The sequence below is a fragment of the Corvus hawaiiensis genome, chromosome 10 (assembly GCF_020740725.1).
Source record: "Corvus hawaiiensis isolate bCorHaw1 chromosome 10, bCorHaw1.pri.cur, whole genome shotgun sequence".
In the NCBI taxonomy this organism is placed as follows: Eukaryota; Metazoa; Chordata; class Aves; order Passeriformes; family Corvidae; genus Corvus; species Corvus hawaiiensis.
Window position 1 is genome coordinate 20420793 of NC_063222.1, and position 26126 is coordinate 20446918.

Genomic DNA, 26126 nt, shown 5'->3' on the forward strand with positions numbered 1-26126 from the left:
ACTTCAGTTATCCCCCTGTGGGGATCTCCATCTCTCCTGCACTCTCCAGCTGCTGCCAATTCCTGTGGCTTATACCCAAGGAGACTCTGTGGTGAGGAGCCTCAGTCCATGCTGGACCAGGGAGTGGACATAGGGACTGGAAAGCAGGAGGAGAGCAGGACTGTGTTCTTATTTCAGCCACTGACTCACTGGCTTCAGGCAAGTCACTTGGTAGATATTTGCCTGTTTCCTCCTATTTAATGAGGTTGGTGGCAATCAAAATACTGCAAAATTTGTGGACACAGTGATTTATAAATAATTTTCTATGCTTGTTGGAAAAGTTGTAATTTCAGATGTAGACTAATTCTACTTGTAAGGGTTTTTTTTAACCTCTTATACAGCAAATATCAATACCATAGAGTAATAAAAATAAAGTTTCCAGTGTGTGTTGTATCCTTTGTTGTAATGATTGTACCAGCTAGTTACCAGAAAATCCCAACTTCAAGTCTTCATGATGATTGAAAAATGAATACTCAAGTGTTTTTTGGCAGGACCGTTAAAATTTAGTCAATGGTAGGGGTAAAAAAAGTTGATCTGGACAGACAACACTTTCATTAGAGCAACTTGTACCTATTTGAAAGGACATATCAACCAGTGCACTATCACAGGTATATTCGTTTCTGCTGATAATCCTTTTCAAGCAGATCAGAAGTTGTCTGTGTTCTGTTTGTAAAAAGCTCAGCAGTGCTGAGTAGAATCTGTTTACTGAACAATCAATGGCAATTGATTAAGTTCTGAACTACCAGCTTTTACACAAAGTATATTCTCAACAGATACTTCAACTTCTTATACAGTTATGTTCCAAATACAGACTTTTACACACAAATGCCTTGCAGGTAAATATCACTTGGTACCTCTATAATACTGGGGCATAGCCTTCTGCATAGGAGTTCCATTTGGAAAATAATATACACTACTGAATGCTGTATTAAAAAAATCAATATTGCAGAAATTGATAATTTAAATCTTGGTATCTATTTTTATGTGAACCAACTGAATTTCTTGGAAGAGAGCCTGGATTCGAAAAGCAATTTCGAGATGTGATGTTATCTTAAAACCTGTTGATTATACAATGAATTCATGTTAAAACAAACATGGATGTTCTGGTTGAATACACCATATTTTTTATTACAGCAATCATTAGTAAAACACAGCTGGAGTCCTGCTGGGTTTTAAAATCATAAATGGTAGCTGGATTTTAGCTTTAATCTGTGTCCTGGTTTCAGCTGGGAGTGAACATTCTTCCCAGTAGCTGGTACAGGGCTGTGTTTTGGAGTCAGTGAGAGAATAATGTTGGTAACAAACTGATGTTTTAGTTGCTGCTGAGTGCTGCTTACTCTAAGTCAAGGATTTTCCAGTTTCCCATGCTCTGCCAGTGGGCAGGTATACAAGGAGCTGGGAGGGAGCAGGGCTGGGACAGCTGACCCAAACTGGCCAAAGGGACATTCCATACCATAGAACACTGTGCCAAGCATAGACATGGGGACAGTTGGCCAGGAGCCACTGATTGCTGCTTGGGGGCATTCTGGGCATCAGTCAGGGTGGGTTGAGCAACTGTAGCATGCATTGCTTGTGGCTACTGGGGTTTATTTCTCACTTTTTGTCATCTTGTTTTTCATTACAGTTGTAGTATTATTTATTCTATTTTATTTAAATTGTTAAATTGTTCTTACTTCAACCCATGGGTTTTGCTCTTTTTTTCCCATCTTCCTCCCCATCCCAGCAGGAAGTGGGTGTGGTGAATGAGCAGTTTGCATGGTACCTAATTGCTGGATGGAGTTAAACTGTGACAGACCTTTTTGGTGCCCAATGTGGGGCGCAAAGGGTGGAGATGATAACAGATCTGACCAGAGTGTGTAAAACAGATTTGTTACAAGCATTCATTATATTAATTTAATAGTCACTGGTCACAGTGTTGTTTGTTCTCAGAGTTGTTGTGCTTGTTCTCAGGTTTGTCTCATGTGATGACTTCCTTGGTGTCTAAGTTTCCCTTTGTGCTGTTTATCACCTCTGGGGGCTGGGCTAAGGTTGATTCTGTTGTACTTTATTAACTGGCTTATGAGAAGATAGAATTGCTGGTTGTGAAACAAAGAAAAGACAATCACAAATGGGGGTTCTTCCAGTCTCCAGTGGGCAGTTCCCCACACAGAGAGGAAGACCTATGGAAAAAAATTCAAATCAAAATAAAAAAAATCAAAATTCAAATCAAAATTTACAAGAAGCAGTCCTAAGACCAGTACTAGAGGGGTCTGGCCTCCAGCCAGGTGAAGGAGAGGGACAGTCAGGTTTGTGGGACTGTGTGGATTGGACAGCGTGGCACAACAGACCCACCGGCGTGTTAAGGCTCTAGCAGATACCTGTGCACAATGTATCCTAATGCCATCAAGCTAGAAAGGGGCAGATCCCATTTTCCTTTGTTCCCCATCCCACTGGATGGGAGCAGCCGTGTGGTAGTTAGCTGCCAGCCGGGGTTAAACCATGACAGGCTGTTTTCCTTCAGACAGTTCTGGTGCCACAGCAAAGCTCCAAAGAATGGCTGGTGAAAAAGGCTGCTGCTGAGAGCTGCATCCCTCTTTGGCCTCTCTGAGAAGGAAGGTGACATCTTCGCCTGGGCTGTCCTGTTCTGCTCACCCATCAGTGTGTGCTGGCACACACAGGAACACTCAGTGACCAATACTGGGGTGGGATCTGCCACCAAAGACCCCATGTCTGTTCAGTGTCCTGGACTAAGCATCCCAGATACAGCTGCTGCTCTACAGAGTTGTAAAATGAGATAAAATATGAGAATAAACCCATTTAAACCCAGCACTGTTACACACAGATGTGGTTAATGCACTTTTCCTTGAAGTCTGCCCCACTGTATTGATGCAGGCAGCCAGTTGTGTGCATGGAGGCTACAATCAGAACAGGATTATTGGCCAGGGTGTGTAGACATGAGCCCAAGAATCAGTTTGCTGTTACAAGGAGGAGTGGAAAAGGCTGAATGTGTTGTAACATGTGACAGGAGGCAGGAGCCATCTTACTGCCCTTGCTTTGTACGGCTGCAGTCTGCCTGCCTTCAAGGCAAAAGACTCTACCTCCAATATAAGTAATTTAAATTACTGTTTTGTAGAATAATACCAAAATACGTGCTTTGAATTGGGATGGCTGATTTTTATTAAGTTGAATAATTACCGATGGCAAATACAGAAAATCACTGGGATAGTGAAATAATCATGTCTCAGTCTTCTAGACTCTTGAAATCATTGTAGTGAGAATGGAAGGCTGCTTACAGTTCAAAGGTGTAGGTTTTAATCATGAAGCTGTGATGGCAGTTTGGGGAAGTTGTGGATTACAGTTTGGGGAAGTTTCAAATAATTCTGGTTACAAACATCATACCTTGTATTACAGAAGTTCTGAACTAAAATATGTCCATATAAAAATCAACTAGCTATGTCAATACTTACTGCCCTCACATTTCTTAACTCATATTGCTTACATATACTAAAATCAAGGTATTTTATCTCAGTACCTCTAATTAGTTAAAAAAAAATCTACAGAAGCCTAGCAGTCTGTTGTCTTTTAGGTGTTCTGGAAAGTCTTGGTTTATTCAGGTCTGCCAGGGTATAGTGGAGTACATGAGAAATTTTCAGATTTTCTTAGGCTCTCTGACCTGGGTTTGCTTCCTTTGTCACATAAAGCTGTCCTGCTCCCTCCCAGAGATACTGTCACTTGGAAAACTGCTCCAACAGTGCCTTGGATGGGGTGTATTAACTTATTAACCTCTTGTGTAATGCAGGAAGGATGAAAAACGTAACAGAAGGTGAACACCCTTCCCCGCAACCTATTAACAACCATCTTCTGATATTGGTGCTGTGTCACTGCAGGTTAAATTGCTCAGACACCTACAGGAGGACTCACACTGTTTACTTCCTCTGTGCTTCTTTCAGTGCAGAAAAAAACCAATATGGGCTGATAGAGACATTGGACCTGTATCAGCTGAACAGCACAACAGGAGCAGCCCATTGGCTCTGTACCTCTGGATGCCTACAGACTGGCATTAAATCTCCTTGTGCAGGATAGTTCATAGGACTTTGTTTTCTCTTTAACATGGCCTCAGTTTGCAAGCAAAGGGCCATAGCTGTAATCACCCTATGGCTGTTCCATCAGTATATGCTGATTTGGTGGTTTCACTTTCTAGAGCACAAAGTAGCCGACAAAGATGTGGAGGTCAGAAAGACATGCCCAGGCCAAGCCGCCCCAGGTTATTGTTACCCTTCATAAAGCTTTGGGCCTCTTCCTCAGAAAGTGCTCTAAGTGGAAGTTCTCAGCAAGGGAATTACCCTAAATGGAGTCTGCTTTGACTGAACATGAGTCTTGTTTGTCTGCCCAAGGAGAGAGCTCAGGTCAGTGCAAACCAGCTCAGTGTTATATTCAGTTACGCACTTGACACAGCTGGATTTAAAAAAAAAAAAAATCACTGCCTCATTTTCCTGGGGTTCACATCAGAAGCTAAAATATGATTCGCTCGCACAACAAAACAAGGCAAGTGTGTCAGCCTTAAAATAAATTAAACAAGTCATCATGTTACCGTGGTCACAGTGATTATGCTGTGTGCACATTGCATAATGAAATTTCCTTCTCGTCTGTATCGCTGAGTGCATGTGTCACATTCACAACCAGCAGAGCTGGGTATCCCTGCTCTGACTGGGGCTCCATCCTGCAGGGAGCTCTGCAAAAGGGACCATGCAACAAGCCCAGTACGGGTAACTTACCCTGAATATGTACAAATACACTTTTTGGTGGCCTCATGCTGCCTCTTGCTTTATGAAGCATCTGGTTTTGCTCAGAAAGGGTGAGGGTGAGATTCAGAGAACACACACAGGTCATGCAAGTGCCTGTCTCCATCTGCAGGCAGGCTCAGGTGTGTGGATATGAGTGGAATTTGGGGCAATCTGGCTGCGTCCTGAGGTGTGTGCCTGCCTACTGCAGCGAGCTGTGTTTGGAGGAGTAACTCAGTCTAGTCAGACCATGGTGGCCAAGAGCTCTGAATCTGGTTCAGATTCAGCAGTTCAGCCATATCATCCATGGAAGTGCTCTGGAAACCAATACAGAAGACCACACTGCAGCTCCCACTAAAATCAGTAACACTAGACTTTACAACTTAAATGGCAGCAGGAAGCCACTCCTTTTCTCAGGTACAGTTTCACCTTAGGAGTGATCTTAAATTGGAAAAAAATCCATGAGAAGTAGCATGCATGCGGTGAATAGCAGCAATATGCGTTTCACGTTTTTTAATATATTTCACTATCATATAATTGGATTATCTACCCTGCTCAGAAGCAGTTAAATACGATTTTCCATACAACAGGAATTCATACTGTAGAGCAATTTAGTAAGTTAGGGAGTCAAATCACAAGCCTGTCAAAAAACTAAACACATATGGAGTGTGCACCCATACACTCAAAAAACCCACTAAGAGACCCTGCATTGCAGAAAGCCTGCAAGGTCTGCAGGTATTAGGGGAAAACAAGCCACTTAAAAAATCCTCTTTCTGTCCTGAGGAATCCCCAGCATGCACAGCTCATCTCTCAGATTATTGTTACATGTCGCAGTAATTCTTCAGGTCTAAACTGTGTCTTCAGCTGGCAGGAGGGCTGTCACAGCACATTACAGTGATGGCAATTAGCTAACTCAATCAAAGAGATTTCCAGGTTTGGCTTTGCCTCCCCTGCTGTGGTTACATGGACTGGGCTGGTGTGCAGTGTTGATGGCTGTTCCCTGGCCACTTTGCATCCATCCCCAATTTGAAAATTATGCTTTTTGGTAGGGTTCAAGGTATCCAGGCAACTACTGTCTCCAAAGATAGCTGAATTCAGCTATATTCCCATATACTTGATTATCAAGCTCTTAATTTTACTGTTTCGTAACACCAGCAAAATTGGACACTACACAAGACAGGCCTGATTTTCCTCACCAAATACAACTTAACTCCTCATACTCCCATCTAAGCTTTGCTCCGATTTTCAGCAAAATAAGCAAGAAACGATTCAGATCCTTTTCTATAAAAACACATACATAAACTGTGAACATCCATAATGAGGAATGGCTTTTTGAAGTCTTAATTTCTCTGAGGTGTGTGCAATCATATCAGTCATGTAATATAAATGCAGAAGCTTACTTTAATAGCTCCGAGCTCAGCAGGAGATGAGAGAACAAGATCAGATCTCAAACCTTTGTCCTTCACAACAGCAGTTTGCCACCACTGTTTTATCAGCAAATATTCTGCTTCCCCAAACTTCCTCGGCGGCCAAAAGCCTGCAGTAGGTAGAGTAAGCTTTCCTGGGAAAAAACAACTGTCTGGGACAGTGGTACAAACTATGATTTAACCACTGCAGCCCCTTTTGGTAGTACAGCTATGCCACTGCAGGAAGAGCTACATCTGTCCACAGCTCCCCAAAGGGGATCACAGCCTGGAGCAGGGAAATCGGGGAAATCTTACAGGTGTGGAGGTGCTCCTGTACGAAGATGTCTGTAAAGCTGCTGCCCCGAGACTTCACCTTCCCCGTGGCTGCTCAGCAAACGATTTTGCCTCTTCTGCGAATCCATCCTGGAAAGCCCGAGGGATTTTCCCATCTCGCCCTTTCCATGTTCAGGCCCCCGGGAAAGGCGGCCACACGACCCCGAGAGCTCGGCGGGGCCGGGCTGGCGCTCACACCGGGCGCTCGAAAAGTGTTTGACCTTTTCATATTGACGAAATAGGAACACATACGGATTTTTCCCGACAGAACAGCGGGTCCCGCGGTGAGGAGCCGCTGGGACCCCGCACCCCTGCCTGCCCCCGCCGCATCCCCTCCGAGCCCCGAGCCCGCCCCGTAACAGCCTCCAGGGGGCTGGGGGGCACTTTCCCCTCCCTTCCCTTCTTTGCTTGGGCCGAGCCCCCCCCCCGGTGCTCGCCGCAGCCTCAGCGCCGAGCGAGGGCCGCCCGCCGTTCGCTGCCGCCGCTCCCGGGGAACGAGGGCCGGGGCCGCCCCCCGTGAGGGCTCCGGCTCCCCGCACTGCGCATGAGCGGGTGAAGGCGGCGGAAGGGCCCGTGAGGAGCCGGGAGCCGCCGCCGCCGCCGGAGGAAGCGCCGCCGCCGCCGCCTTCAGTGTCCGCCCGAGCCGGGAGGGGAGAGGCCCGCACAGCCCCCACCATGGTGAGCGGCCGCCCGGGGCCCCTCTGGGCCTGGCGCGGCACCTCGGGCCCGGGCAGGGGCAGCGCGGCCTGGTCGTGGCGCGCTGGGTGTCCGGGAGTGGCCGAAGGGCCGGTGTTGGAGCTCCGCAGCCGGGCACGATGTGCTGGCCTGGGGGCTACTTGTCCTCCTGCCGGGCACGGCAGGGCTGGCGTGTGGGGCCCGGGCCCGGGCCGGGGTCGCGGGGCGGGCGGCAGGGGCTGCTCCGGGCAGGGGCCTAAGCGGGGGGCGCCGGGATCCCGCCCAGGCCTCCGACCCGCGGGGCCCCGCCAGGCCCCGCACTGCGGGGAGGAGCTCGCTGGCACCTGGTGTGAGGGTTCAGGCACCTCTGCGAGACAGCGGCCGTGTTGTGGGCAGCTCTGTGCGGTCTGTGCCCTGCGCCTGCCCTGTGCCTGCAGCCGCACTGAGAGGGAGTGCAGGGGGCTGCTAGGAACAGGGGGTGCTCGGAGTTTTTCCTCAGGATTTCAGGCGTCTCAGGGCCCATTAAGTGCTGTCAGTTCATAGGGAAACTTAGGGGTGTTGATGCTCCTTGAGCTGGGATTATGTTGGAGAATTTCTGGATAATTGTTTTAGGGTTTTGGTTGGTTTTATTCATAGAAGTGTTCTAAAGGAGGGCCTTGTAGAGGTTCTCCTAGTAAAGGTCTTGTAAAGGTTTATCTTATACTTCTCTGTAATACTATTCTTATAGCTGAGGATTTGCAGCGGACTCCCAAATCGACTGACTTTCTCCCGTGCTTCTTGTAGGGGGGAAACTGCAGTGTTTGGAACAACATTTGCTGGTTTTGTTGGCCTAAACAAAAGAAAACTATATTTCTTCAGTTTAATTAAGGGGGTCCTCATTGGCTCCTTGCACAGTGAATTATGCACCAGAGGGAACAGTTTATAGTAGCACTTCCAGGCTTTCTCCGTATTCAAATGTTGTAACAGCTTTAGCTACTACACCTTTACAGTTTAAAGCAGTACTTTTCGGTAGCAGTGTGTAGTTTAGGAAGGGTGTAGGAGGGAGTCTTAAGATCTACTAGTGTATGCTTATTGGCATAAAGATATTTTATACCTGCTGCTAATATCATTCTGACAAGTAGTGTTAAAAACATATTAAAAAAATTAGAATGTCACCTTTAATTGATGGAGTCACGTTGGCATAAAAATTTGGTTAGCCAGCATTTAAATTAGTGGTGTGCAGACCTCTAATGAACTTGTCACTATGTAACTAGTATAATTTTTAATTGAATAGTTTGATGTAGATCTTCATTTGTGTTTTTTTATGAGAGCTTAAGACTGAAGTCTGACTAAAGTTCAGACTATGAAGGTGTCTTATTGTAATTCTGCAGGTCTGGGACTGTCTCAAATAGTGCTTACACAGTAATGTTACACAACATTTTATGAAGACTTTTTTCCATAAAAATCACCTAGAGCTGTCTCACAGTATGTCCAGTGTAGGTAGGCAAAATAAATACACAGTTGATGAAGTAGACAGTTGATGTCTTGTACGAACTTATATTATTGGCTGTCTACGAGACTAGGAATTTAAATTGAACAATACTGTAGGAAGTAGCATCATAACAGAAAGAGTGAGGCTTATTATTCTGAGAATAACTTTTTGTGAGAAACAGCACAGTTCTGCCTGCTTGGTCTTCTTGGAAACACTTAACTAAAGAACCAGCAGACGTATTCTGTGTAGCAATTCTGTACTGGTAGATTGGTGTTTATCAGATTGGAGGGGGTACGTGAATACTCCAGTCATGGCCCTGAGCAGAGCTGTTAGGCCCTGTGCAAACAACTGTGTTCCAGGTTGTGCTTCTTGACTCCAGCACCCAGGTGAAAGGATGACATAGACACTGAAGTGGGACTAAATGACAGGCTGCAGCTTTTAGAGGCAGTAAATACACGTATGGACAGCTTCCAGTGCCCAGGTGTAGGATTCTGTACCTATACTTGTGGTATGTCAAAATCCTCTGTTTGGTTAGGGGAAAGGTCGGGAGACTTCACAGAGATTTGAGGATGCCCATCCAGAAACATGAGATTCAATGTCCTGTTTTTCTGCCCATGTACACAACTGCTCTTGCTCAACCTTCCAGTGGCTGTGGTCAGGTGGCTTGTCCAGCACAGTAAGTGCCATGGCACAGCCTCCCACAGCTGGGGCCTGGCTCCCACCTGTCCATGCAGCACTGCTGGCTCTGGCTTAGTCTCACCAGTGTCCGTATGGCCAGAGCCTTGTGCCTTTAGGACAGAGATTGTCTGTCTTTGTCCCATATCTGGACAAAGCAGCCTGTTGGGCTCTGTCCTTTTAGGTAACTTGAGAAGTGTTTCTGTTCAGCACTCAGGGACACCACCCTGGCAGTATACATTGGAGGGCTGAGAGCAGTCAGCCTTTCTTACCCACTCTTCATCTGAGCTGACTGAGCAGCACCTGTAGAAGTGGTGTCCTTCACCTTCCCTGTTAGTGTGTTACTGCTTCATCTCATCCTGAGGACAATGGTGTGCCCATGAACCAAGGCAGAGCAGTAAGCTGGTCCATTTTGCTGTGAGCCATCTTCAGGAGAAGAGCTACTGCCTGTACAATTCTGAATGACCTAATGAATTTAGAACTGTGGGTGGTACTCGAGGCAAGTGTGTGATTCTCTTTGTCCAGAGCCAAGTGCTAACCTTGTCTCTATTTACCTTATCTATTACATTGTCCAGTTTGTGTTCTCTGAAGAATATTTCTGTGCTGATAAATACTTAATTTCTTACTGCAAACCTCAGCTGACAGGAAGTTGTAAAATTTAATATTACAAGAATTTCGTGTCTGACGCTGTCTCCTGTAATGTTAGTATACTTCATGACATTGTTATGTAGTGTTTAACTCAACAAGCTATTTTGCAAGGCCAGCTATTTATGCATGTATTCTGTGGTGAATATGCATGTCTGTAGCAGTTTGTTGATATTAAATATTTGAGGTTTGGTTGTCCCATAGTACAGCTTTAGATTCTTGGCATTACACTAAGGATGGAGTAGTCAGAGTGCTAGACAAGACGGTGCATGATTTTGTTTCCTCTCCTAGCTTACCAGAGATCCCTTTGAACTAAAGCTTTAAATCACTTTTAACTAGAGCCATGAAAAAAATATTCAAGAATATGAACTACTCTGAGAACAAGGTGTGAAATTTATTATGTAGCTCTTGATATTTTACTCGTGTTTTATGGTGCCAATGCAAATATACAGTATGAATAGAGCTTCTGCCCCAGACCAGAGTTAAGAATGCTAAACAACTGGCTGCTTTATGTTGTCCTTTTTTATTTGGAAAAGCCCTGATTTTTGATGTTTCTTTCACCTGTCAGGTTAGCATGAATTACCGTTTTATCTCCTGCAATCTTCTGTATATTGACCTTCTGCCTGCATGCAAATACTGGAATTATTTTATCCACTAAAAGAACATTATAGAGCGTGGAAAACAGCTTCAATTTTGTGTTGCTTGTGATTTTTCTCTTGGATTTTATATCCCAACAGACTTTGTAAATGTTTTTGTTCTGTTCCACTGCAGCCAAGTGGATTTCACATCAGTTTGAAACAGAAGCTTGCAAGTGTCCTGACTTTCTTACTTTGTGTGCCCTCTCTTAGAGAAACTGCTGTGGAAAATAAAATGTAGTTGAAGGACATGTTTGTTTACATTATGCAGAAACGGTGGCTATTTACTTTAATTGCTTTTCTCTTTAATTTAGATTTTTTTGGTAGTATACCTGTGTGCCATTGCTGTTGGTGGGTTAAAATGCGGTTCTGTGTATTTGTAGATTTTTGTTGTAATTAACTTTTGTTTTCTTGCCAAACAAAGAGAAATACTTATGATTTTGCCTTTTAAGTTTTAGCCATGTATTTGTTGAATACTAGCAGTAAACCAAACATTTGTAGGTGTCTCGTGGTTCCTTTCATGGATACAGCCCAAGGTGGGATGATTCAGAAAGCAGAACTCCCCTGGCCATTCGTGTCACATCAAGGCGTGACAGAAGTGGCATCGGGTGAGGGTGCCCGAGCCTCTGGGATTGAACTGACGTCAGCGGGGTCCTTGGGAAGTGCAGGGGTGCTTCCCGCAGCCACAGCTCTTGCTGGAGTCTGAATGCAGTCAGTGTAAAGGCCTAGACTTTATGGAGGTTGATACTATTTTAGAAAAGGCTTTTACCTGTCACATGCATGAGAACTTAACAGGCTTTTCTTTGAGTCCTGTCTGAAACAAAAGCACAGATGTCACATCATTCAAATTGCTTTACTTAGCAGTGAAACTAGCAGGAATCGGATCATCTGTATCAGTGGCTGGGAAGGGAAAGGTGAAAAGCAGTTGCTCATTGAGGAGTGACTGGGTGAATGCCTTCCTTGGGGGCCACAAGGAATTTTGGGCAGCAAAACTCATCGTGCCCTGCTTGTCTCGCTGGTGGCCGCTTGTGACCTTCGAGCCAAGTCCAGGAACAGGGCTCTAGTAGGAATCCTCTGCTCTCCCATCCAGGCAGTGTGGGACAAAGGTTGGTGCTGTTTCCCATGAACATTATCCAGGAGAGTGGAGCCCTCATTTGGCTGTTAGCTTGTCCACAAAATGTTGTTGACCAGTGTGCAGACCTTATCTTTGAATCTGGGGTGACTAAAAATGAAGTGCAGAAGATAAGGAAAAACAATGCTGTAATCAGAGTTGCTAGAGAAGTTCTAGCATTTTTTGTTCCTAAGACTAGGAAAAAAAAAGTACTTGGGGAAATAAAAGTCCAAGTATTTTTCTTTTTTTATTTGTAGTCTTTCACTGAAGTATCTGATCAAGAAAAGGTTATTGAATTAGAATATTCAAATTTGGTACTTTATGGTAAGAGGCAAATCTTCATTTTAAAATCAGTGTTATACAACCAGATGTTAATTAGAATGAGTGTAGTTTTATGAACCTACACAAAGTAACTTTTCATTTGGAGAAGTTATTCTGTATTTTAAAAGTAAGGTTATCTGTCTTGTGACATCCTTATTATGAAAGGTAGCTTGGATACCACACAAACTTGATCAAAGGCTTGCAGAACTGCATTTTTCCTTTTCCTCTTAACCCAAGAAATAACAGTACAAATTTGTTTCATTTGCTTTCCACTGGTTTTCATTTGTATACATAAGCAAGACATGTATCTGTTAAATAAAATTCTATCTTCCAGTGTTAAAGTTGAGATGTTTTAAGTGGATTGTGTTGCATTACAGTGAGCACAGTTTCATTGTCAGGTATTTGTTGCCCGATGACTGTAGGATTAAAGGTTGTGTGCTGCTCTGTATTGCACTTAAAACAATAATAGACTGTTAGTGCTCAGTGTCTAGAAATAGCCCTTAAAAGTGCAGGTTTGGAACCTGTTCGTGTTTGAAGTGTGGGTTTTTAATGTGCTGAAAGAAGAGCTATAATAGAATAATAATAACTCAGCAGTAATTCTAAGCAGTAATTCTATCTCTTGCTGTCCTGTAGTAGGCCTGCAAAGAGTGTCCAGTCACTTAGGTTGTGGAGTGTCTTGTCCACATTGGCAAGATTCTGTAGAAACATTCATCAAGTATAAAGAAAGGGCTTTGGCACTTCTTCACTAAAAATAAACTCATATTTGTCCAGGAAAAATATGATTATTCAAGAAAAAGATTATGTCTGAGCAGTGTGATTTGTTGCATCTTATACCTTACTGAATGTTGTACTGATGAGTGTAATTAGCTGCTTGATTCTTTGCAATTTTGATCTTTTAAAAAGGTTTTATGTTGTTACTATCACTTAGGGAGCCCCAAGCATGGGAAGATCTCATGTACATATGTAGAGTTTAAATTTTATCATGAAAGGCATTTAAGCTGCAGGTTTTTGATCTAACAAATTGCACAAATTGCATGAGATGCAAAACACACCACCTTCTGTGGTCCTGGGCCTTGATGGTAAAGCCTATTTAAACCTGTTCCTTCACTTTTTGTGGGATGTCACTGCTTTTGGAGTTCACCCTTGCAGGAGCAGGGCAGAACAAAGGCTCTTGTGGTTTTACAGAGTACTTGCTATTAAATGGGCTATGCATACTTATGTGTACATGTTGAAAAAAACCCCAAAAACTAAAGGCACCAGCTTTGTGAAGAAAAGAAAGAAAAAAAGAAAAGAAAAGCTAAAATAATTAAGTATGGCTGCCCTATAGTGAAACTGAGTCTGTGGTGATGCAGTAGTCTGGCTGTGTGGAACTGATTAGAGGAAGCTGATAATTGATAAAGAAAATTAAATTTGGGATTGTTTCGTCTTCATTTGGGATTTCATTCAATGGTTTGTTTTAATATATCTGAGTTTGCAGTACATTTAAAAAAGCTGCAACTAAAAATCCATTAGTCATTTCTGGAAGTCATTCCACACGGCTTTGTCAGTGTAAGTGATTTTTGTGAAAGTCTGAGCTCAGTAGTGCAAGGTGCTGAATGTCTGGTGTGGAGCCTAGTGTGCACAAATGGGGTGCACAGGACCTGCTCCGATGGCCTGGCCTTTACCTGGAACCACAACTGAAAATCTCAGTTTCAGAAATGTGTTTGTAGCCAAAGGTCCAGTGTGACAAACTTGGTCAAGAAACTGAAATAATGCAGCAACACATAATAGCTTTAAAAATGGTACAGCCTAATTAATATCACTCTGTTTGAAGTCTGCAGTCTGAGCTAAAAGTTTGACTTCAGTTAAGTGTTGTAGATACAGGGTGGGTTTGGTTTGGGTCCTTTTTTTTTTTTTTTTTTTTAATTAAAGGATGCTTAAACTAAGGGTATTGTTCTATTTAGTATATTATGTGGGTGTCAGCTTAAACCAAATGTGATGCTTTTGTATTTTTTTTAATGGTGTAACTCTGAAGCTGGTAACTTAACTATTCTTACAAATAATAGTGTTCACACTCATTGTCATCAAGCCACAGAAAACTGATCCTGACTTTTAGGACAGATGAATTTGTGTTTGAAGCATTAGTTCTTTTTTCTAATGATAATGTAATTGAACACTAATTATCCTTTGGAATTAAGAGCGTGACCACATACTGCTCTTAAATCATTCACTCTTTGGCTGAATTTTATCATGTCTTGGGATTTTTTTTGCCCTTTTTCTCCATATTCCCTGAGAAGGAGCTGTTGAAAGTACGAATACAATAATGAACAGAGTATACAAGCTTTGGTTAGAATACAAGGTAAGCTAAAAATGAAATATTTGTGCCATGTAAGAAATCCAATACTGACTTAGAATTTTGTCAGAACTTTAATTTACCAAGTTGTAACGTTGGGAGTCTTTGCTTTGACCATATTGTGAGTGAACTGCAGAACTGAATTTGGGTGTAGTGCAGTTGTGTTATTGCTTTCTCCTGATCAGCAGTTAGTTTTGTGTAACTCGTACCCTTGAAATACCAAGTGTGCTTCTCCTAGTCAGAAATATCCTTGGGAATCCCTCTCTGCTGATAAGCTACTAGCAGCAAGTTTGCATTCAGTTCTGGGCTAGACCAGGGCGAGACGTCTCTGGGTCTGGGCAGGAGGCCTGGAATTCCAGAGCTCTCACCTTGGCTACTCACTCCCCCACCTGCCTCAGGCACAATTGCCTTTTTTTTTTCTTTGCTTCAGTTGCTGCACCTGTGAAATGGAGACAATGCCTCCTCGCAGGAATGTTTTGCAAATTATGTAGGTGGAGTTGAGGACCTTCAAAGTGAAAAACTTCTTAAAAAAAAAGAAAGAGGTCTTTAAGGTATTATTTCAGTGTGTAGCTCATGGATGACCCAGCCTAGTCCCTTGCTGCCTCAAGTGGCACCACCTCAGGAGATCCCGTTCCAGGTGTGGCCCTGGTCCTGCAGTAGCTGGGACCAGAAGGACACCAGTCTGCTGCTCAGTGGTGCTGAGCTGTTCAGTGGCTGCTCTGCCCCGCTTCTGGAAGCACTTGATCAAGTATGTTGATATCCTAATTGCTTGGGAAAATGATACAGATACTGGTTCAAAAAACATGAAGAGACTGGTTTTTGTTTACTTGTGGGTTTCTTGTCCAGTAGACATTTCTAGTTACAGTATTGTCTGTTTTCACTAGAACAAGTTGAAATCATCACAGAAGGATAAAGTGCGTCAGTTTATGGTCTTCACACAATCTAGTGAAAAGACAGCAGTGAGTTGTCTGTCTCAAAATGACTGGAAGTTAGATGTTGCAACAGACAACTTTTTCCAAAATCCTGAACTTTATATACGAGAGAGTGTTAAAGGATCACTGGACAGAAAGAAGTTAGAACAACTATATAACAGATACAAAGGTGAGTACCCTGAATTTTAAGGCTTATTTCCTAGCTGTATATATAATTCTTATTTACAGTGTATTGGTGCTGCTGTGCTCTTGTGCTGGGAAATCTTAACTGACTCTTTCAGCTTTGTTTTTCTATACTAGTAATACAAATTAGAAGGGAAATATAGGTAGGTTTCTGCTTCACAGGGATTACATGCAGTTGCTTTATGTGCTCCAAATGTACCGACATTTATAGGACATTAGGGTCTGAGCTGGAATAGTGTGTACAGTGAGTAATTGTAATGCTTAACGAGGATTTTAGGTTGTTCTCCTGGGGAAAGCACATCACACAAGCTTGATCTGACAAAGTGAAAGGTTGCATACCAGGAATGGGTTCTGCCTTAATTTTTATTCAGCTTGTTCTTACAAACAGAGTGTAAAAGAAAACAAAGTCTCTTTATCTGTTATATAGCCAGAGTTCAACTGATATCCTACCGCACGAAGTAAAGTGGATTCAGTACAGCAGAACAAATCCTGTGTTTTAGCACTTAAAAAAAATCTAAAAATGAGTGTTGTGTGTTCTGACAGTTTTCCTATGTTTTATATGTATAATCCAAATACCATTTTTCTGAAGTCTGTGTTGGCTTGCATCAGTAGATCTTTGTTAGTGCAGTTGAAATGTGAGCATCTCACTTCCAGACCAGATATTGATTCCTTCATGGAAAGAGGAGTGGGCCTGGCTGACTTGGAATTGGTAATGGGGCAGTGTAACCTTCCCCTGGAGGTTACCATGTCCAAACTCATGCATGCTGGTGGTACCAGGAAGTGCCTAAATCTGCTGTTGGGGTGGCAGTGGATGGGCAGATTTGGGTGTTGGTACAGCTTGGAAATGAACACTGCAGAATGGCTTATAATGGAACTCAGATCATCAGTCTTACCAAAGAGGCCAATAATGGAGTGTGCTGGGGGGAGAGAACCACTGCTCTGTAGGGAATGAGTCAGAAGATCCTGCATATTATTAGGCAGAAAACAAATGTTTGTGGTGCTTTTGTCTCTCAATGAAAATAACACGAGCTTCATTGTATGGGAGGCTTTATTGCAGTGACTGCCTCAATTGTTTAAAAGCTTAACCATTGGGAATACTCATTTAATTTTGTTTTTAAAATACTCTCTTACAAGGGCTGATCCCAAAAATGGCTTCTTGAAAATGTTTCCATGTCTTAAATATACTTGTTGAACAAATCAGCTTTTTCAAATACCTGTTTTTCTTGATACTTACTTTTATGCCCCAAAGATCCACAAGATGAAAATAAGATTGGTATAGATGGTATACAGCAGTTCTGTGATGACCTAGCTCTTGACCCAGCCAGCATCACCGTACTCATCATTGCATGGAAATTCCGGGCTGCAACACAGTGTGAATTTTCAAAGCTGGAATTCATGGATGGAATGACTGAGCTGGGGTAAGTGTTCACTGAGTGTTGGATGGTGACAGTGGTCACCATCAGTTCCTGTTTTGGGGAATTCTCAGTCATGGTGTCCTTTCAGAGATGTTTCGGAGCCCAGCATCACTTGTCTGCCTCTGGAAAAATGCAGCCCTACCTTGGTTGTGTGAGCATTGTGTGGTGGTTGGCACAGAGCTGCTCTGGCAGGTAGAGCAGGGATGTTGGGCTGCACTCAGGTAGGCCTGGGGTTTCTCTGCCTTGTGAGAGCGCAGGAGTCTTTATCACATTTTCCTAAAAATCTTGTGGATTGTAGAACCTGATATATCAGATATATGTGCAAATGCAATGTGAAGAGGTAACAACAAAAAAATTAAATTCTTGTAGAGGTGCAGACTCATTAAAGGCTTCCTGAATTCTGTTTTGATAATTGTATTGTATTCCACAAATAGTTTATAGATTTTTGTTTAGCTCATGTTTTTATGGCAAAAGGAATAATGAATAAATAAACGTGCTTTTTAAAATGCAGATGTGACAGCATAGAAAAACTGAAGGCCCAGATTCCTAAAATGGAACAAGAATTAAAAGAGCCAGGAAGATTTAAGGATTTTTATCAATTTACTTTCAACTTTGCGAAGAACCCGGGACAGAAAGGTTTAGGTATGTATTCTTATTTATAAGCATTTGTTCATGAATATTGGAAATGACTAAAGCAGCAGATGAATGTATTATTGTGATCCAATGAATCTGAAAGATAATCACCCTTGGGATGAAACACATCTCTGTGTTTTGAAATATAGATGTCAATTTAAGGTGTTAAAATTGATTATTAATAAAGGCTACAGAATTTTATGAGAGAGGGTTTATTCTTTCACTCAAAGTGCAGTTTTCAGTAAGCACAATGGATTATGGTCTTACATTGAAGACATAATTACACCACTTAGAATGTGCAGCACTGAACAGATTAATTGAATTTTTACTTTTAGGATAAATTGAAGCTGTAAAACCATTTTCTGTGTAAGCACATTTGTACAGTCCCTTGTAACACCAAAAATGCTTGCAAATGTCTTAGCAGAATAGAATTGGAATGGTACGAATGGATTCCTGTGTTCTGGGCCTGATGCCTGGCGCTGTCTCCCTACAGAGTTTTTTTCCCCCTTACCTCACTGAAGGCTTTTTTGCCATTATTTCAGAGTTCACATGCTAAGTGTGGCTTTGGTTGGTGTAACAGGTGGAGTGGAAGAATAACTTAATAAAACTAATTTCAAAACACCACAGTTTGGATGGAATTAAAGGAACAAACTCTATCTCTGTCTATTCAAAACAACAAAAATGAGGGAATAAAAATTTCTTTTGAGCAGTGATGTTAAACAGCCAGAATACACATTCATTTCTCTACAGTGTGATTTGGATATTAGCCATTACTAGCATTTCATGATACTGTAACTTCTTAAGTTAATTGTTCTGCTTTTGAGAAGTAATACAATACTGCAGGGCTGGTAGGTTCTTCCTTGGCAGCTTGTGAATTTGTTTATCTCAGTAATGAAAGTGCTCTAAACTGGCTGCTGCTGGACAGCTTTGCATTCCCAGGCTGTGTGAAGATTACCTTTCTGCTTTAGTTTAATTGGTTTTTACGTATAGACCAACTTTTGGCTTAAAATGAGTATTGGAAAATAAGTAAAGAAGCAAAAGCTCTCTGTCTTGGTTTCGACTGCGTCCTTCTTTGACATCTTGCTGTATCTTGTTTGTTGTTTTCAGTGGATTGGGAATTTCATTGTATCCCAAGAAGCTGGAAGTGCTGCTAATCCATTTGAAAATACTTGTGCATGCTTGTAGTAATTTCTGAATCATGCAGATAAATGAATAGGCTGATTCGTATTTCTTGTAGGAAGTCATAATAATTTTTTTAGGCTGGTACAACAAGGAAAGTAGGGACAACAACTGAATTGTGGGATTTATTTACCAGGAAAATTGATTCACTTGCTTTATTTCTTGTTCATCATAAAGCTTCTTCGTGCAGGTTAAGTTCTAGCAGTGCCAGACAAGTATAGTTTTCTGAGATCCATATAGCATATACATAGTGTAAGGTAGGTTTTTTTAATTGTTTTTAAGTCTTGGTCTGGAAGTGATGTAGACCTGAGCTTAAAGTCTGGATGCTCATCAGCCCTTTCGGTGCTCATAAATACACAGTTCTAGGCATGAATTTACAACAGGGCAGAATAATTCTGGAAACCCTGGAGCAAAAGAATACTGGGAGAAGTACAGAGCTGCAAAGTAAGTACTCCTAGTTAGGCAATTAATTTTGGTGTGTCTAAATAACTGCTTGTAGGAACTTGCAAATTGATTTTAATGTATATTGACCTCTAATCTTGCAAACATTGTGCAGTAGTTCAGGCACAGTTCTGGAAATATATTTCCTCTGCATAATTCCTTACTACTGTGTATGTACTGTGGGTGTCTGGAAAGTTCTTGTGATATTTGCATCTCATTGGAGACTTCCCTGTAGCTGGTGTTCATCTCAAACATTGTTTGCTTCTCTTGCATCTCTCTGGATAAAACTCAAAATGGAGGATGTATTTCGAGACTCTTATGTTTGATCCAGGAGGATTTCCGTGAGCATTCTCACACTTACAGAAACCTACAATTATATATTTACCTTCCAATTTTGTTATTTCATATAATTTCTTTTTTAAAATGTAGTTTGTCCCAAGGCATTATGTCATCATGCTTTACATGTTTGGACTCATATAATGAGTTTGAGGTTGCAGCATCCTGAGATTTGGCTTTTAACAGCCTTTGCTTACCCACAAGAATTATCTCAAAATTGTATAAATATGTCAGAATGCACAGTTTGTTTATAGTGATTGTTTACAAACCCCACTGTAAAATGCAGTGATTTGATGACCTTGCATTTTTGTATGCACACCATTAATGCAGCACAAGTAAATAAAACTTCCGTTTTTAATCTGTTTCCTTGAGCAGCTGATCAGCTTCTTCTGAAGTTTGTGTCTATTAATTTTTAGAAAGGCAGTAGTTTTAGTTGAAAGCTAAAATGCATGTTTTTGTACCTGAATCTCCTGTTAAAGAGAGATTTTGAGCCTTTACAGTCTTGAATGAGTTGCCATTTCCATATGCAGCTTTATTTACTGAGGTGTAGTGACATCTGTCTAATTTGTCTCTGCTTCTTGAGATTCAAACTTACACTTCTGTCTGAAATCAAATGCCTTTGCAGCTGCTGGAAAATCCTTCACCAATTTTATTCTTTGGTCAGGAAGTATCATAATGTGACTCTGCTGTTTGAGAACTTTTAATATGAGATACTGAACAATTCAGAAACTCCCCATCAACATCTATTTTCCCTCCAGCAATGCAGATTTCATACTTAGTTTGCTAAGATCTACCAAGATCTATCTCCCTGGGTTCTTTTAAATATGTGGGCATCCTGGGGGAAGGAAGGGAGTGGTGTTCTTGGGTTACTGGTGTGGGTTTTTTTATTTTTTTTTCCTGAGGTGTGCAGTTGATCCTGTGCTTTCTCCCCTGCTTTCACAAGGGGGTTGTTTATGGAAGAAATTTACTAGACTGCAAAATATATAAAAACATCTGTTAAAAAAGAGGCTACTTACCTAGGCAGCCTTTTGGGGTCACTGTGTGTACTTGGCTGAGAATACTGAATTTGGTAAATCACAGTGAGTGGAATTTGGTAATTCACAGTGAGTGGTGTTTTGTGCTGCAGCACAGAGCAATTACCTGGTAATTCCTGGTAGTTCAGCTGACTCTGGGCAGAGTTGTGTACCTGAGTCTGAAATGTCTTTATCTGCTCACAAGCTCCTGTCTGCCCCTCCTGAGCAGGGAATGCCTGGCAGTTCAGCCTTTGGCACACCCCAGGGAGAGGAGCTGGCTCTGTCCTTCCCCTCCCTCCAAACTAACCAGACTCTGTTGGGAGCTGCTCTCTAATGTGTCAGGTCAGGCTTCACTCATTCCAAACAAACAGGAATTTTAACAGGAGGCTTTGAAAGAAAAACAACCAACCCACCACAAAAAACACCCAACAAACAGAAGAAGAAAAATCCCAAACCAAAACAACAAAAAACTACCCGAACCAACAACTAAAGCAAACAAGCAAAAACTCAACCCAACCAAAATACCACCACCACCAAATAAACCAACTATCTCCTGTCTGCTTAAGGACACTACTTAAAGATTCTTTTTCAAAAGGAAATCTTGACTGCATAAATGAGCAACTTGACAGAAGCCTCATTAGAAAGGCAGCACCTGTAATAAGGTTGCTCTAAAAATGAAATCATTAAAAGATGGTTTTATGTAACTTGTATTTTATATATTAAAAAAAAATGAAAGTCTCAATACAAAATACTACAAATTTTCTTTCCAAGCCAATAGCATTTTTAACCAAAAATATTTTGCTGACTTTTAACTGAAGTATTGTTAGATAGCAAAAGACATATCAAATGTCCTGGGGGTTTTGGATATGTTAGATATTAATATGGGCAATTTTCAGTTCTGTATTCAAATAATAGTATCAAAATATATATGTGTAACACTTTATTTATGGTTGCCTATTTGTAAAGGATCCATGAGTATATACAAGTTTAATATTTTCACATTTATGGATACATGGTTCATCCTGGTGTTAGATACTTGTGGAGATAATATATTTGATATGTATATCTCTAAAAGTAATATATTTTAATATTACAGATTTAGAAATGGCCATTGCCTACTGGAATTTAGTACTTAATGGAAGATTTAAATTCCTAGACTTGTGGAACAAATTTTTGTTGGTAAGTTTAAACCTTTACATAATCTGGACTGCAGTATTTTCAGAACTTGGAAGATAAACATGTTTAACTTTTTGAGTAGGTGAAATAGACTGTCTTGACCTAAATCCCAGGTATTCATGGTGTGTACAAGAGAAATACGTTTTGGGGATATGGATGTGTCTGAGACAGTAAAAACGAACGTGTAATAGGGTTTTAATGTATGTCTTTTTTAAATATAAATTTTCCACCTCTCCAAACAGGAACATCATAAAAGATCAATTCCTAAGGATACCTGGAACCTTCTTCTAGACTTTAGTACAATGATAGCAGATGATATGTCTAACTATGATGAGGAAGGTAAACATTTCCATTTTCTCTTATTAACTTCTAACTGTGTTTTATGCTGCATTTATTACTGGGTATCTGCTGTGGCACAGTCTTTAACAGCACAATTGGAGTATCACTGGTGATCTGAAGTCCAGTTAGGGATGCTTTAATGCATGTTGTAATCATCTCTCTGTTACTGCTGTTTTAAAAAAGAAATGCTGAAACTTTCATGGAATACATTTTCTTTTTTTGTTCTGTCTAAGCTCAGACACCAATTCTTCCTTATTGAGACAAACCTAAATTCTTTCTTACTGAGACAAACCCTGATATTTGTCCATTTAAAACCCACAGATTCTCTGTTGGTGCAGTTCTTGGCATCTTCATCCAAGTTACTGATCCATGGTCTGTCCATCTCCCTGTAGGGTCCTCTGCTTATTGCATTTCGTAGCTGAGAATGTTTTTAAGTCTGGTTGCTTCAGTTTATGTGAGGCTTGGACATGTTTTGACATAGAAGTGAAGCTGGCAGCACACAGGGCTTGCTGAACAGAACTTGCTTCCTACCAAATGTGTTTCTTGTAAACTTTTGTATCGATCTTTCCTCTTCCAGTCCATCTGTAGCCAGGAACAGCTGATTACCCTCAGCACTTGGCAGCACATCAGTTCAGTGAAACTAAACTTGTGATACCTCCAGAGCAGAGGGGAGCAAACTTCTACAACTTTATTTAGTAATTATGGACTGTCCTCATTCCCTTGTCAGTTTTGAGTTAGGATTTTGGTCAGTTTTTTGTTTTTGTGTGGAAGATGACCCTTGAAAGAGATGTGTATTATCTGGCTTTAAAGGAAGCAGAAATCTTTAATCAGCTCTTAAATTTCAAGGAGAAAAATAAAATCGTACTTTTTTGCTTCAAACTCTTCCTAGTTTAATACTGGAAAGTAAATAGCTTGTCTGGATCTGAAGCTTGTGAAAGAATGCCTTATTGAACCAAGTTCTTATATTGTGGTGTTTCTCTCTTATAGGGGCATGGCCAGTTCTTATTGATGACTTTGTGGAATTTGCACGCCCTCAAATTGCTGGGACAAAAAGTACGACAGTGTAGCACTAAAGGACCCTTCTAGAGTGTACATAGTCTGTACAAATACCTGAAATGGAAAATTGCACAGTCAATTTCTGCTGGCTGGACTGAACTGAAGATCAATCCTCACAATATGGCTGAGGGTTGAGACAAACCTTTAAGGATACATTTTGGACCATATCATATTTCATTCTTCTACTGGTGGTTTGGGCTTTTCTTCTAGTCTGGACCACTCTGCCCGTTAAAATTCCAACATTGTGGATTTCATCATGGATTTATTTTTTGTTGGTGGATCGCCCTAGTTTCGTCTCCCATAAGTCTTAGAAGCTTTATAATTATTTTGAGGTTTCTGATTTCACATAAAGCACAATGCTGGTCATCATCAGACAACTGTTGTATGGCATCTGAATTATACAGATCAACATCAAAACAATTTTTAAAAGAATCCTTAAATATACACTTGGGGCTAGTTGCAAAGACTGTACTGATAGCACTTCCTGCAAGAGTGATATATTTAAGTGTACTGGGTCCGAGTTTTTTCTTTTCTGGAAAAGTGCAGGTGTCGTCTGAGTTTGAGTCTCTGGTCACAGCAATGACAGCAATGACCAAGGAGCCCCAGGGCTGGTGATTGGGGGTCTCTGGTGCCTGGCTGAGGTTTGCTCGTGGCTCAGCTGCTCTGGGGACAGCTGGGGGACGACACAGCTCGTGCACTTCCATCCCGTGGGCCATGGCAGAGCCCTCAGTGGGACGAGCTGTGTGTCCTCACAGAACCCAGTGTTCTGTAGGTTACTCTCTTAAGAAATCAGATTTCATTACAGTTTTGAAATGCTTATCTGTCTGTCAGAGAAAGGTTTTTCATTTATGTGGAAATCAAACACTTGAATATACTGAATTTGTGTCTTAACTGTTTGCTACACAATACAGTATTTTAAATTGAGACGTGACTTTTATGGCTGAGGTGTGATGAAGCAAATGGCCCTGTTGTACAAGAAGCTGGTGAGGTTGATGTGAATCTGGGTTTTGAAACCATGATCCTGGTAAGTTAAATCTTTGTAACATAGAGGTACTGCCATTATGGATGACACCCTTTTTTAAATTATTTTGTTGAGTTTTCCTTAAATTGACATATCACTGTGGTTGCCAAATACAGAAATTAAGAGTAAAGCTTTCCCAGACAAGCACAGATCAGATGCAAACTACTACACTGGCTTTGTTTGTTTAAATTATTTTGTGGATCATCACTACTTCTGTCTTGCTGCGTTTGACTGAATCACGTCACTTGGATCAAAGCAGGTTTTAGCAGATGCAATTCTTTAATAATACAAGAGCTCTTTAGCTGCTTTTATGGTCTTTTACTCCTTACTGAGTTACTTGTGAAGAGATTTGATAAATTCTGCTCTGGAAAACAGAGAGGAGACAGACCATAGTTACAAGTGAGGAGAGGGGGTTTAAGCCCATGCTCTAAATAGTGCCCTGATAAGGCCAGAATTATTTTTGAGATGAGTCATTGGTACTTGCACTAAACTGCAGCACGATTTTTTGCAAATGCTAGAAGGATTTTAGGGAAAAATTGACTATTAAACAGCTAAAATTTTTATTTGTACTCTGTGCAGTTGACCTTAAGGCTGGCTCCCCTTACAGCAGTGCCCTTTTGGCAAATCCAGTTGTGCATTTATTCCAAAAATACAGCTCCTCAAAAACATTGCAGACTTTCTCCAGCTACTGGCATTGGCTATGCCAAAAACTGTGTGTTTTGCTGCTTTCAGTATTTCCTTTCTCAATTTTGTGTAAATAAAAATGGGGATTTGAAATTATGGGGGTGGGTGGGGTGGAAAAAAAAGCTCGACAAGGTTATCTCTGCGTGCTGTTTTCTGTCTTGAGGGTTTTGGTACTGTTTCAGATTGATTAGTTCAAGTATGCTGTGTTTGGAGAGGAGAACTGACTTGCTTTTCATCCCAATGCAGACTTGTCCCTCAAAAAAGTCTGGGACTGGGCAGTGGCAAAAGGCCACGGTGTTTTAGAGACTCTTCCTTTCAAATGCAAGATCTTTCCAACAAAATAGTGTTGTCATCAGTTTGGTACTACATGCTTATAATTACTGTGTAATTATAAAGAAATACATAAAACTTTGACTAATTATGTTGCAGAAAAGGGTTATTTGTGCTATCATGGCATCTTAAAGTTTTTCAAAACGACTGAAGTTGAAAGAACATTGATTTAACAGGGTGTTGTTCTAAAGACAAAATGCCTGGTTACAGGGAATATTTTGTACTGAAACGTGCTCGGATGTGGCCATGTGGTTTTTTCCTTTATATATGTGTGGGGTTGTTTGGTTTTTTTTGGTTTTTTTAAGAATGCAGCCAGTTGCTTACTTGGATTGGTTTAATTCCTAAGTGCTTATGTCTTCAATTTGATGATCTCCCTGCAAATGGATCGATTTAATTTTGCCAAATGTCAAGGAAAAAAAAAATGAAGGCAAACATCAAGTTTGTAAGCTGTTTTTATACATTAAAATATGTACAAAATTAGAAGTGCCCTGATATAAAACAATCTTGAGATTATATTTAGTAAAAACCCATCATTTACATATCTCTGTAAGTTCAAAATGTAACTTCTTACAATCCCTCTCATTACCAACAGAGGCAATAAAGCTCCAGTGAAATTGCCATGACTGAGGTTTGTACTGCATTGTTTCAGTGTATTATTTGTAAAACTTGTTTCTAGAATGTGCTCTTAGGGAGTGTGGGGGGAAAAAAAAAGCATGGACTACGTGTGTTCTGCATAAAATACAGTTTAGGGTAAGTCTTTCATTTGGGGAAAAAATTCTGCTCTGCCACCTCGCCTCTTCCTTGTTCCCAGCTCTTGGCACTGCCATTCCCCAGCCTGTGAAGGAAGATCCCACACACTGCAGTGGTTCAAATATGCCTCAAGTTCAGTAGTGAAGCAACATTTTTATTGATCAGCCTGTTAATAAGTAACTTATGACTTGCTTCAAAACTGTTTTACGATGAAATCCGTACTGAGACTCCTTAT

The 26126-nt window shown here is 41.2% G+C and overlaps 1 protein-coding gene across 2 annotated transcripts; it reads left to right on the top strand.

Moving 5' to 3' along the window:
- The first annotated feature begins 7071 nt into the window (after positions 1 to 7071).
- DCUN1D1 (defective in cullin neddylation 1 domain containing 1) lies at positions 7072 to 25764 on the top strand. Of its 2 annotated transcripts, none has more exons than XM_048313947.1 (7): positions 7072 to 7216; positions 15288 to 15504; positions 16768 to 16936; positions 17445 to 17575; positions 21632 to 21714; positions 21954 to 22050; positions 23038 to 25764. In XM_048313947.1, the coding sequence occupies exons 1-7, from the start codon at positions 7214 to 7216 to the stop codon at positions 23115 to 23117; spliced, it is 780 nt and encodes a 259-aa protein (XP_048169904.1). In that variant the 5' UTR covers positions 7072 to 7213; the 3' UTR covers positions 23118 to 25764. The 2 variants fall into 2 exon arrangements, with proteins under 2 accessions (XP_048169904.1, XP_048169903.1); XM_048313946.1 differs by lacking the exon at positions 7072 to 7216 and adding an exon at positions 7514 to 15151.
- Positions 25765 to 26126: the final 362 nt, after the last annotated feature.